General features: G+C 59.1%; 1 protein-coding gene across 1 annotated transcript in view; it reads left to right on the plus strand.

The window, feature by feature from the left end:
• LOC140427845 (CD166 antigen-like) overlaps positions 1-12,611 on the plus strand; it is a 441,201-nt gene that overhangs the window by 345,768 nt on the left and 82,822 nt on the right. Inside the window, 1 exon segment of the mRNA XM_072513612.1 lies at positions 12,047-12,147. Within this exon segment, the coding sequence (XP_072369713.1) occupies positions 12,047-12,147 (101 nt within the window).

The following is a 12,611-nucleotide window of genomic DNA, read 5'->3' on the forward strand; positions in this document are numbered from 1 at the left end:
CGACACGTAGTAAGTTGGCACAGGTGCAGATCACAGCTTAGTTATAGGGGCTAGGGCACTTGTATGTGAATGTCACGATTAAAGTCACTGTTACACCAAACCTAGATGCCTCTGTGCTATGTCCGGTGCCTGAGGGGTCGTGGGGTCGAAGTTCGGTACAACGGTGAGGCCGGGTGTGTGTTCTTCCCCCCCCCCCCCCCCCCCCCCCAAACACCCCGTCATTCTCGGCACACCGACGGCAGCTACCCCACATGGTCATGTGATGGAATGTCCGTGACGCATACAGGGACCACCGAGGTGGAGGGTGAAGCTGTGGCTATGAGTCAGACATTGTCTGACGATCCGGAGCTCACAGCTCATCGCAGGGCGGGTTGTCATCATTCAACATGACACTGATCACACCCGCTTACACGAGCAATTGTGTCAGACCATCCCATTGTGCCGCAGGTTTAAGGTGCTGTGAAAGTGGTGGTGTGGGAGCTAGGGTTGTCGGATGGTGTGGGGGGGGGGGTGCTGGGTGGTGCAAGTGCCTTGCTCAGCGATGCCCTCCCCGTAGTTGGTGAAACGTGCGGCGATCAACGCCTCGCGTGCCCGCTCGTCAAGCCGGTGGAGTCGGGCAGCCTCCTGGCCATGTCCAGCCCCCATGTCGCGTCTGTGCCGCCCCCCCCCCCCCCCAATCCCATCCTCCTCATGTGCAGATGCGTCGCCCTCGTCGGGCTCCCCCTGTGCCTCCTCCTCCAGGACATCGCCCCTCTGCTGGGCTATGTTATGACAACAATTATGCGGCCGACCCTCTCTGAATGATACTGGAGGACCCCCTCCAGAGCGGTCCAGGCACCTGAAGCGCATCTTCAAGAGGCCAAAGTACCTCTCCACAACACCCCTGGTTGCTGCATGGGCCTCATTGTAGCGGGTCACCGCGTTCGTCTGTGGCCTCAATAGGCATCATTAGCCACGACCGCAACGGGTAACCGCTGTCGCCCAGCAACCAGCCCCTCAGCCCGGGGGGGGGGTGGGGAGAACATCAGTATCCTGGCCACGGAGGCGAATCCCGCTGCCCGGGCATCATGGTGTGCGCGGTCCTCTGGAAACTGGATGTACCGGTCGGCGATAGCATACAGGGCGTCGGTGACTGCTCGGATGCACCGGTGCATTGATGCCTGTGAGATACCAGACAGGTCCACGCTCGGTGCCTGGAATGACCCTGTCGCGTAGAGGTTGAGGGGCTACCGTCACCTTGACGGTCACCGGGATAGCATGTCCTCCCCCCCGTTCCACGTGGTGCCAGGTGTGCCATGAGGTGGCATATATGTGCGACGGTCTCCCTACTCATCCGGAGTCTCCTCTTGCATGCCCTGTGGGCCTGCGGCGCCTTGGCACCACCACCCTGCTCCTCCTCCTCCCCCCTGCGCACCATCAAGATCAGAATCCTCGTCCTCTGCATTCCCAACGATGTGGTGGTCATCGTCCCCCCTCCACCTCCTCCTGCACCTGTCGGGCGGGCGGGCCTGCAGCCTGAGCGGGTGGCACGGGGCCCTCTGCAGCCAGTCCCTCTGCTGCAGCCGCCGCTGCCGCAGCTGCTCTGAGCCGCCTGCGTCGACGCTGCCGGGCGGCCACCTTCAGGGCAGCGGTTCCCACCACGGCGGCAAACATCGCTGGCTGGTGCCCCAAACATCACGATCTGCAGGAGGTGGGGGGGGGGGGGGGGGGGGAGAAGATACAACATGTTTAACGCTGGTGCTTTGACACCTCGACAGCCAGGTGCCATGAGATACATGTGTTCCCTCGGTTGCCTGGTCTCGCTACAGGCACGCAGGCACCCTGACCCCTGCCCACAGTCTCCGTCCACCGCCCAGTTTACCCCGTCCCCTCTCATTGCGCTGGAGTGGGCTGGCCATGCCCTCACGGGGGCTGGGTGTTGCGGCTCCTGTGTGTGGGGGGGGGGCTGGGTGCACCCAAAGTCGAGGCGCGTGGCCATGGGGGGATGGCGGTGCCAGGTGGCCGTTGCCCATCAGCATGACCTCAACTTGCAAGCGTGTCGTCGCCACCGCCATGGCAGGCCGGCTGGCATGTCGCTCCCACGGAAACCCCCCCCCACCTCCCTCCCTGGAACATGGAGGCCCAATGCCCCGACCCCCCCCCCCCCCCCCCCCCCCCCCCCTCCGGACATGACTGCACCCCTCCCCCCCCCTCCTCCTCCTCCTCCCTCTTCCTCCCCACCCCGAGCATGGCGGCATCCGTCCCCCACCTCCTCCCCCCCCGAGCATGGCGGCACCCCTTCCCCAAAACCCCAGCCCTTGCCAGCACCGGCCGTGGACGCCACAACATGCTGCCTCCGAGAACCACCGGCCACTCATCTCCTCACTCCACATCGTGCTGGCTGACAAATCTATTTAGCAGGCATGAACCGCGACGGCATGACCTGGGGTCACGCGTCGGGACTTCGGCCCATCCGGGCCGCTGAATAGCGGGGGCCCGGAGAATCGCCATACTTAGCACCTCAGGCGATTCTCCGGCGGGCGTGACGCCGACCTCAATGACGCTGTTCTCTCGCCGGTTGGGAGAATGGAGGGACGGCGTCGGACTGGCGTCGCGCGAAAAAACGGCGATTCTCCCAAACAACGCGGCGTGGGAGAATCCCGGCCCCTGCTGGTGGGAAACCCAGGAAATCCCAGCTGTAGTTTCTACTATTGATGAAACTCTTCTTTAACCTTCTGTAATTGAGTTTTCATGAACCAGACACTCCTCTGGTGATTGCAATAAAATTCACAAGAGTCTTCTTCCACCACCTTTTCAGGAAGAGAGTTCCAAAGACTCACAGCCCTCTGAGTGAAAAGAATTTGACTTATCTCTATTTTAAATGGGCGACTTCTTATTTTTCAACAGTGACTCCTAGCTCTAGATTCTCTCATAAGAGGAAAACATCTTCGCCACATCCACCCTGTCAGTACCCCTCAGAACTTTATACTTTTCAATCATCTTCAAACTCCAGCAGATACAAGCCTATTCTTTCCAACCTTTCCTTCAAAGTCAACCCACCCATTCCAGGCATCAGTCTGCTAAACCTTCTCTGAACTGCTTCCAATGCATTTACATCCTTAAATAAGGCGACCAACAGTGTACACCGTACTCCAGATGTGGGGCGAAATTCTCCGGAAACGGGCGCGATGTCCGCCGACTGGCGCCCAAAACGGCGCAAATCAGACGGGCATCGCGCCGCCCCAAAGGTGCGGAATGCTCCACATCTTTGGGGGCCGAGCCCCAACCTTGAGGGGCTAGGTCGGCGCCGGACGAATTTCCGCCCCGCCAGCTGGCGGAAAAGGCATTTGGTGCCCCGCCAGCTGGCGCGGAAATGACATCTCATGCTGACGGCATTCCCCGCGCATGTGCAGTGGAGGGAGTCTCTTCTGCCTCCGCCATGGTGGAGACCGTGGCGGAGGCGGAAGGGAAAGAGTGCCCACACGGCACAGGCCCGCCTGCGGATCGGTGGGCCCCGATCGTGGGCCAGGCCACCGTGGGGGCACCCCCCCGGGCCAGATCGCCCCGCGCCCCCCCCCAGGACCCCGGAGCCCGCCCGCGCCGCCTTGTCCCGCCGGTAAGGTAGGTGGTTTAATTTACGCCGGCGGGACAGGCATTTTAGCGGCGGGACTTCGGCCCATTTGCGCCGGAGAATCGAGCGGGGGGGGCCCGCAACCGGCGCGGCGCAATTCCCGCCCCCCGCCGAATATCCGGTGCCGGAGACTTCGGCAAACCGGCGGGGGCGGGATTCACGCCAGCCCTCGGCGATTCTCCGACCCGGCGGGGGGGTCGGAGAATCTCGCCCGTGGTCCTCACTAATGCCTTGTACAACTGAATATAATCCCCCTATTTTTGTATTCAATTCCCTTTGTAACAAATGATAGCATTCTATTAGCTTTCCTCGGGACTTGCTATACCTGCATTCCAGTCTTTTGGAATTCATGCACTAAGACAACCAGATCCCTTTGATCTCAGAACCCTGCAATCTCTCACCATTTAGATAACATACTTCTCTTTTATCCTTCCTACCAAAATGGACAATTTTACACTTTCTCATATTATACTCATTTGCCAGAGTTTTGCCCACTCACTTAACCTATTTATGTATTTTTGTAGCCTCCTTGAGTCTTCTTCACAACTTACATTCCTATCTATCTTTGTGTCATCAGGAGATGTATTAACCATCCTATCCATCTCTTCATCCAAGTCATTTTCTAAATTGTAAAGAGTTGCGGTCCCAGGACTGATCCACATGGCACATCACTCAATATATCTTGCCAACCAGAAAAAGATCCTTTATGCCTACTGTTAGCCAGTCAATCTCCTATCTGTGCTAATATGTTATCCCCCTATACCATGTGCTTTTATTTTATTTTATGCAATAACGTTTAATGTGACACTTGAACAAATGCCCTCTGGAAATTTAAGCACAGTACATCTACTGGATGTCCTTCATCCACAGCGCGTGTTACTTCCTCAAAGAACTCCAGTAAATTGGTTAAACATGATTTCCCTTTCACAAAACCATGTTGACTCTGCCTGTTTACCTTGAAAATATCCAAGTGCCTTGCTATAGTTTCTTCAATAATAGTTTATAACATTTCCCTAAGACAGATGTTAAGCTAACTGACCTGTAGTCTCTCCCTTTCTGTCTCCCTTTTTAAATAATGGAATTACATTTGCTATTCTCCAATCTAATGGGGACCTTCTTATCAAGGTCAAAAATAGCCCGAGAGCAATTTGTCTTTCTAAAAATTCACAACAGTTCTGCTGGTATTTATCTTTTTACAATGATGATCGTATATGCATTCTAAGATATTATGTTACTTGTAAATATTTTAGATGCAGTACTGGAGGTGTTTGGGAGTGGAGGGGTAGGTGTTTGTTCATCAATGTAAAATAAACCAGTAGAAGTGGTGAAATGATGAAGACGGTTGATGCAGTTTGCTATCAGATTACATATGCATGAATCCATGTGTTGCCATGAATAAAAAGGAATGAAAGCACATTGTTGAGTCCACACAGTGATACCTGTATAAATGGGGGTGTTATGCTGAATTGTGTCACAATTTATATTATTCATTATTGGAATAATCTTTTCGTGCTTCATCCTGGCTCATGGACGGACCTTACTGCGATCTATGTTAATTTTAAAATCTTAAATCTTGAACAACATTTAAGCTTCTTATACCATGATAGTTTGTACTTATACAACACATTTAACATGACAAATATTCTAAGCCCTTTCATGGGTTGGCATCAGTTCTGAGCAGGAATAAGAGCAGAATATGAGAGGTGTTGTTGATTCGGTAGGGTGTAAGAAGTCTTTCAAAGGTGGAAAGGGTATAGGGCAGCAAAAGACCTACATTGTGGACACATGACGGCTAATATCTTCAACAGTGAAGGGAGTAGACAATGTTTAGAGTCAAAATTGTCAACTTAAACAGTAATGTTTGTGAAGTCATCATCCTTGAAAATAGATTCTCGATTCACTAAATAAATACTTCATACGAGAAGCAGGAAGCCTGCAATGATCAGTGAAATTAATGAGTAAAGTTGATGCACAGAAGACAAGTGACCGTTGTTATTATCACCCTTTCTCATTGTCATCTGATAACTACTTTTGTTAGGCTAGGTGACCTTCTTCTGCTCTTCTTGAGCCTGATAAGAGAGATATAGGGCGAAATTCTCCGTTATCGGCGGAAACTCCGCCGATCGGCGCAAAAAACGGCGCAAATCCCACTTGCGTCACGTCATAAAAAATGGGCCGATAGTCTGCGGCCCGAAATGGGCTAGCAGCGACGTAACGGGGATCCGCGCTTGCGCAGTGGTTCACGCCGTGCAGCGTCATACGCGCTGCACGGCGTGACGGCTCATAAGGCCGCGCAGCTCCCCCCCCCACCCGACCGGAACAGCCGACCCGCAACACCCGACTTGATGGCTGGCCGTCGCTCAGCCCCGAGGTTCGAGTCACGCGATGTGGAGGCGCTCCTGGATGCGGTGGAGCAGAGGAGGGACGCCCTGTATCCCGGGCACGGCCGCAGAGTTGCCCCACGCCACAGCCGGCGTCTGTGGAGGGAGGTGGCAGAGGCCGTCACCGCTGTGGCCCTGACACCACGGACAGGCACCCAGTGCCACAAGAAGGTGAACGACCTCGTCAGAGCAGGCAGGGTGAGCGTCCCCCATATCCCCCATATCCCCTCTCCCCCCAAATCCCCCCCCTCCCCCATATCCCCCATATCCCCCCTCCCCCATATCCCCCATATTCCCCCCCTCCCCCATATCCCCCCCCTCCCCCATATCCCCCATATTCCCCCCCTCCCCCATATCCCCATATCCCCCCTCCCCCATATCCCCCCTCCCCCATATCCCCCCCCTCCCACATATCCACCCTCCCCCATATCCCCCCTCCCCCCATATCCCCCATATCCCCCCTCCCCCATATCCCCCCCTCCCCCATATCCCCCCTCCCCCATATCCCCCATATTCCCCCCTCCCCCATATCCCCCCTCCCCCATATCCCCCCTCCCCCATATCCCCCATATCCCCCCTCCCCCATATCCCCCCTCCCACATATCCCCCATATCCCCCCTCCCCCATATCCCCCATATCCCCCCTCCCCCCATATCCCCCCCTCCCCCATATCCCCCCCTCCCACATATCCCCCATATTCCCCCCCTCCCCCCATATCCCCCCTCCCCCATATCCCCCATATCCCCCCTCCCCCATATCCCCCATATCCCCCCTCCCCCATATCCCCCATATCCCCCCTCCCCCATATCCCCCCTCCCCCATATCCCCCATATCCCCAAGTGAATCCAGCCCTAACCTTAACCTCTGCAATGCACGCGCAACCGATGGCGTGCATTCATATACCTGCCTAACACTGTTGCCTTTTACCCCTGCCACCACCCCCCCCCCCCCCCCCCCAGGAGAAGCGCGCACACAACAATAGGGAGCATGTGAGGACTGGAGGAGGGCCCGCTGATGAGAGGCCACTGACCGTACACGAGGAAAGGGCCCTGGAACTGGCTGGCGGACCTGACGACCGGGAGGTTGCTGATGCAGAGGTCGGGGCCCCACGAGCAAGTGAGCCACCAACAGCCCGTCCCCATATCCCCCCTCCCCTATATCCCCCCTCTCCCGTATCACCTGATCACTGCCTGATGTCTAACCATGCATGCTTCATTGTGTATCGCAGGACCAAACGTCCAGGCACCCATCCCCGCAGATGCAGACCGCCCGCAGGATGCCCCTCGGAGACCACGGGAGACGGAGAGACCCCGAACCCTCCAGCATGCGACGCCCGCAGGATGCCCCTCGGAGACCACGGGAGACGGAGAGACCCGAACCCTCCAGCATGCCGACGCCCGCAGGATTGCCCCTCGGAGACCACGGGAGACGGAGAGACCCGAACCCTCCAGCATGCGACGCCCGCAGGATGCCCCTCGGAGACCACGGGAGACGGAGAGACCTGGAGCAACAGGGAGAACGACACCCCCGTCACGTGCGGGAGCGACCACCCAGCGATGAGGGGGGGCAGCCACAGGCCCCCGTCACATCCGAGCCAGGACACCACTACCCAGGACACCACTATCCAGGACACCCCTACCCGGGACACCACTACCCAGGACACCCCCTACCCGGGACAGCACTACCCGGGACAGCACTACCCAGGACACCCCTACCCGGGAAGACGAAATACCGGACAGTGACTCAGAGTGGATGGGTGGAGACGAACCCCCACCCCAAAGTGCCATGGACTCAGAGTGGGACGAAGAGCACGACACAACGCCACTGCTGTCACCAACACCCTCCACCATCGCAGAAACACTCACCACGGTTGGGGCACTTTAGTGATGAGGCGTCTGGTACACTCACTGGTGCGCACAACACAGCCGTCCCGGTACAGCAGGTGGAGGTAGGAGCAGCAGAGGGACCGGGCGGTCGGAGGGCAGCCCAGGCCAAGCGAACATCTGCCGCCCAGATGGATCCCGGGTTCCTGCAGTTACCACACCCACACATAGATCCGATGCAACCACCGACACGGAGACGAGCGAATAGGGTGACGGGTGGCTTGCGGCGGCTGCGGTCGCAGGTGGAGGGAGTCCACCCGCGTCCAGGAGCTGGGAGTGGTCCCGGTCATGCGTGCCACCCAGGCTGACACCGCACGGGTGGCGTCCGCGGTGGAGGCAATGGGTGCGACGGTGTCAGACATGGGGAACGGTTTGCGAGGCCTGGGGCCTTCCGTGCAGGCGGCGTCTGTGGCCCAGGAAATGGCTGCCCTCTCACAGGAGGCCATGAGCCAGTGCCAGCGCCAGATGGCAGAGGCGCTCAACGCCATAGCCCAGTCTCAGCAGGCCATGGCCCAGTCTCAGCAGGCCATAGCCCAGTCTCTGCAGGCCATGGCCCAGTCTCTGCAGGCCATGGCCCAGTCTCAGCAGGCCATCGCTGAGGGCATCGGCGCCAGTGGCCATGTGCGAGCTGGCGTCGCACTGTCGCAGACAGGGTTCGACAACCCCCTGGGCTCCATGGCTGCAAACCTGCAGACCCCTGTCGATACCAGCACGGGCCTCCAGGACTGGCAGCGCCAGATGTCGGGGGCGCGTCGGATGGCCAGTCCGTTCGCATCCCCCACCCATGTAGAGGCCTGGGGGCCATCGGGCACCCCGAGGGAGGAGGAGGTGGTGTGGTCCATCCCGGCTCCCTCTGTAGGGGAGGTCCCGGTACACACCGCGACACCTCGGACTCCCCCCCCTTCCGTCCCAGGTGCATCGGGTGGGCAACGGGCAGGACAGGCTGGCAGCTCGCCATCCCCAGTCGCCCGGGCCGCAGCCTGGCCCATCTAGGCCAGGACGCCCCAGGAAACGGCCGCCAAAGGGATCCAGTGTCAGAGGGCAGGAATCACAGGAGTCCACCTCCAGTTCTGCTGTACCGTCTGGGGAACCACGTAGACGTAGTCAAAGGGCCCGTAAGGCCAAACAATTAGACACTGAGTAAGTTGGCACGGGTGCAGGGCACAGATGAGTTTTAGGCGCTAGGGCACGTGCATGAACTCCTTTGGTTATTAAAGTCAATGTTACACCTACCGAAGCTGCCTTTATGCTCTGTCCAAAGTGTGCGGGGGTGTCATGTACGTTGAGCGCAAGTGTGTGTGTGAGGGGTGGTCTTACCTCAGCCCCAGGTGAGTCTGCCCCCTTCCCCCTGGGCCGCCATCAACATCCCCCGGGCAGAGGACGGGGACCGTGCGCTGCAGTATCACAGCCGCATGCAGGGATGGTCCGGGTGGATGGTGGTACTGTGGCCATGGGTCAGACATAGTCCAACGATGTAGAGCCAGGAGCTCATCGGAGGCGGGCTGTCATCATTCTCCATGGCCTGCGATAGACACGCGTCCACCCGCAACTGGGGTGAGCCCGGCCCGTTGTGCCGCCGGTGGATCGGCAATTGGGAGTGGGGGGGGTGGTGTGCATGCGGGTGGGGTGTGTGGGGTTGGGGAGGGGGGGTGATGGTGCTGGGTGGATGGATGGGTGGGGGGGTGTGGGTGGTCGGCTGTTGTCATGGTGTGCGGTCTGTGGCCATACTACCCGATTCCCACGCCCATCTAGTCAGTGAAGCGGGCGTCTATCAGTCTGTCCCGTGCCCCGCTGGGCCAGCCGGTAACGGTGGACAGCCACCCGTCTGTGTCTACCCCCGTCTGCCCTGACCATTGCCCCCATCCCCCTCATCTGGGGAGGACTGGGCCTCTTCCTGCTGCTCCTCCACTCCGCCCTCCTCTGCCTGCGGCACATCGCCCCTCTGCTGGGCTATGTTGTGCAGGACGCAGCACACCACAATGATGCGGCCGACCCTATCTGACCGATACTGGAGGGCGCCCCCCAGAGAGGTCCAGGCACCTGAAACGCATCTTCAGCACGCCAAAGCACCTCTCGATCACTCCCCTTGTCGCTACATGGGCATCATTGTAGCGGTTCTCCGCCTCATTGCGTGGCCTCCGTATAGGCGTCATCAGCCACGATCGCAATGGGTAGCCCCTGTCGCCCAGCAACCAGCCCCTCAGCCGGGGATGGCGTCCCTCGTACATGCCGGGGATGGATGACCGCGACAACACGAATGGGTCGTGTACACTGCCTGGGTAACGGGCGCAGACGTGCAGGATCATCATGCGGTGGTCGCAGACCACCTGTACGTTCATCGAATAGGTCCCCTTCCTATTAGTGAACACGGCCCTGTTATCTGCAGGTGGCCGCACGGCGACGTGCATCCCATCGATCGCGCCCTGGACCATGGGGAACCCGGCAATGGCAGAGAAGCCCACGGGCCCGGGCATCTTGGCTGGCCCGGTCCACGGGGAAGCGGATGTAGCGGTGCGCCATGGCATAAAGGGCATCTGTCACTGCCCGGATGCACCGATGCACCGATGTCTGCGATATGCCGGACAGGTCCCCACTCGGTGCCTGGAATGACCCCGTTGCATAAAAGTTCAGGGCCACCGTAACCTTGACGGACACGGGGAGAGGGTGTCCCCCGCCAGTGCCACGCGGTGACAGGTGTGCCAGCAGGTGGCAGATGTGTGCCACGGTTTCCCGGCTCATCCGGAGTCTCCTCCTGCATTCCCGGTCCGTGAGGTCCTGGTATGACTGCCGGGGCCGGTACACACGGGGCGCCCTCGGGGTGCCTCCGTTGCCGTGGGGCCGCGACGTCCTCCTCCCCCTCCTCGTCCTGTCGGTCAGGTGTCCCTCCAGCCTGGGCGGCTGCCGCCTGCCCCTCTGCGGCAGCCTGCGCCGCCTCTCTGGCACGCTCCTCCTCCTCCTCCTCCTCCTCCTCCTCCTCCTCATCCAGGGCAACATAGACATGAGCGGCTGCCACCACGGCGGCCAACATCGCTGGATGATCTGAAAACATGACGACCTGGTGGGGGGGAGGGGAACGACGACATGTCATCATTGCCCATATCCCCTCCTCCCCCCCAGCCAGGTGGCATGGACCGCATGGGTCCAACTGTTGGAGGCTGGCACCTGGCCAGGTGGACCAACTCATTTGCCCTCCCATCACCCACCCCGGCACGGACCCCCCCCCGCCCCAACCTCCACCCCAGCACGGACCCCCCCCCCCCCAACCTCCACCCCGGCACGGACCCCCTCCACAACCCCCAACCTCCACCCCGGCACGGACCCCCTCCACAACCTCCACCCCGGCACGGACCCCCTCCACAACCCCCAACCTCCACCCCAGCACGGACCCCCCCCCCCCCAACCTCCACCCCGGCACGGACCCCCTCCACAACCCCCAACCTCCACCCCGGCACGGACCCCCTCCACAACCCCCAACCTCCACCCCGGCACGGACCCCCTCCACAACCTCCACCCCGGCACGGACCCCCTCCACAACCCCCAACCTCCACCCCAGCACGGACCCCCCCCCCCCCAACCTCCACCCCGGCACGGACCCCCCTCCACAACCCCCAACCTCCACCCCGGCACGGACCCCCTCCACAACCTCCACCCCGGCACGGACCCCCTCCCGGCACTCCCCCGGAGCCCAGCCTACTCTAACCACCCCCCCCCCCCCCCCGCCGCACACACACACAAGCCGAGACACACCTCTTCTCAGGCAATCAGTCTGCGGCCACGCCATTTCCTGCCCAGAGCCAACCCCCCAGGCCGTCACTCACCTCCTCGCTGGTCGGCGTGAGCCTGGAGCACCGGGTCACGCCGATGAAAAGGAGGTTTGATTGACGTCGACGTGAACGGTCATCACGTCGACGGGACTTCGGCCCATCCGGAAGGGAGAATATCGGCAGGCCGAAAATCGGCTGCCTTGCGCAGGCCCGTGACATTCTCCGCGGCAGCGGGCGCCATTAACGCCCCGCCGACTTTTCTCCCTTCGGAGACTTCGGCGGGGGCGGGGGCGGGATTCACGGCGGCCAACGGCCATTCTCCGACCCGGCGGGGGGTCGGAGAATGACGCCCATAATGTCCCTATTTTTATGCAACGGAATTGATAATTGTGCTTTATTTCCTCCCAGCACAAGCAATGACCACGGTGACTGCAATGGTTGGAGATACTATAACACTGAAATGCGAAGCAAATAGTAACAACCAAATAACCTTGGTATCATGGAGAATGGTGAGTCATTTATAGACCATCACAGTTTTTTGGACACTGTTAATTGATTCCGTTGCTGATGTGAAGAATTTCTAAGATAGTCGAGGCCTCTAGCTCTTATGCAAATATAAAGGTTGATCAATGCTGCTGTTGAAGGGTTTATACCAGGAGCTGACACATGGCTCACCCTGTGGCATTTCCTGTCTTATTCCAGACAGATACCTCAAAATTGGGTTTCCCTATAATAATATTGAAATTTTAGAATCCCCCAATCATGTTTTTTTTGTGACGAGTTGGAGCCACGTCAGATGCACTCTTGGCTTTTTTTCTCTGTCCAGCCAGAACTGGTGAAATGTTTGTCACAGTCCCAGAACTGCTTAGGTGGGATGTGAATGGTAGCAAGTGCAATATGTGAGGGAGGTGAAAAACTCTTTCTGCTGCTTGCTTTCCCCAGCCAGGGCAAGTATCCCTTGCAGCACAGTTCA

The sequence above is a fragment of the Scyliorhinus torazame genome, chromosome 8 (genome assembly GCF_047496885.1).
Source record: "Scyliorhinus torazame isolate Kashiwa2021f chromosome 8, sScyTor2.1, whole genome shotgun sequence".
Classification (NCBI taxonomy): domain Eukaryota; kingdom Metazoa; phylum Chordata; class Chondrichthyes; order Carcharhiniformes; family Scyliorhinidae; genus Scyliorhinus; species Scyliorhinus torazame.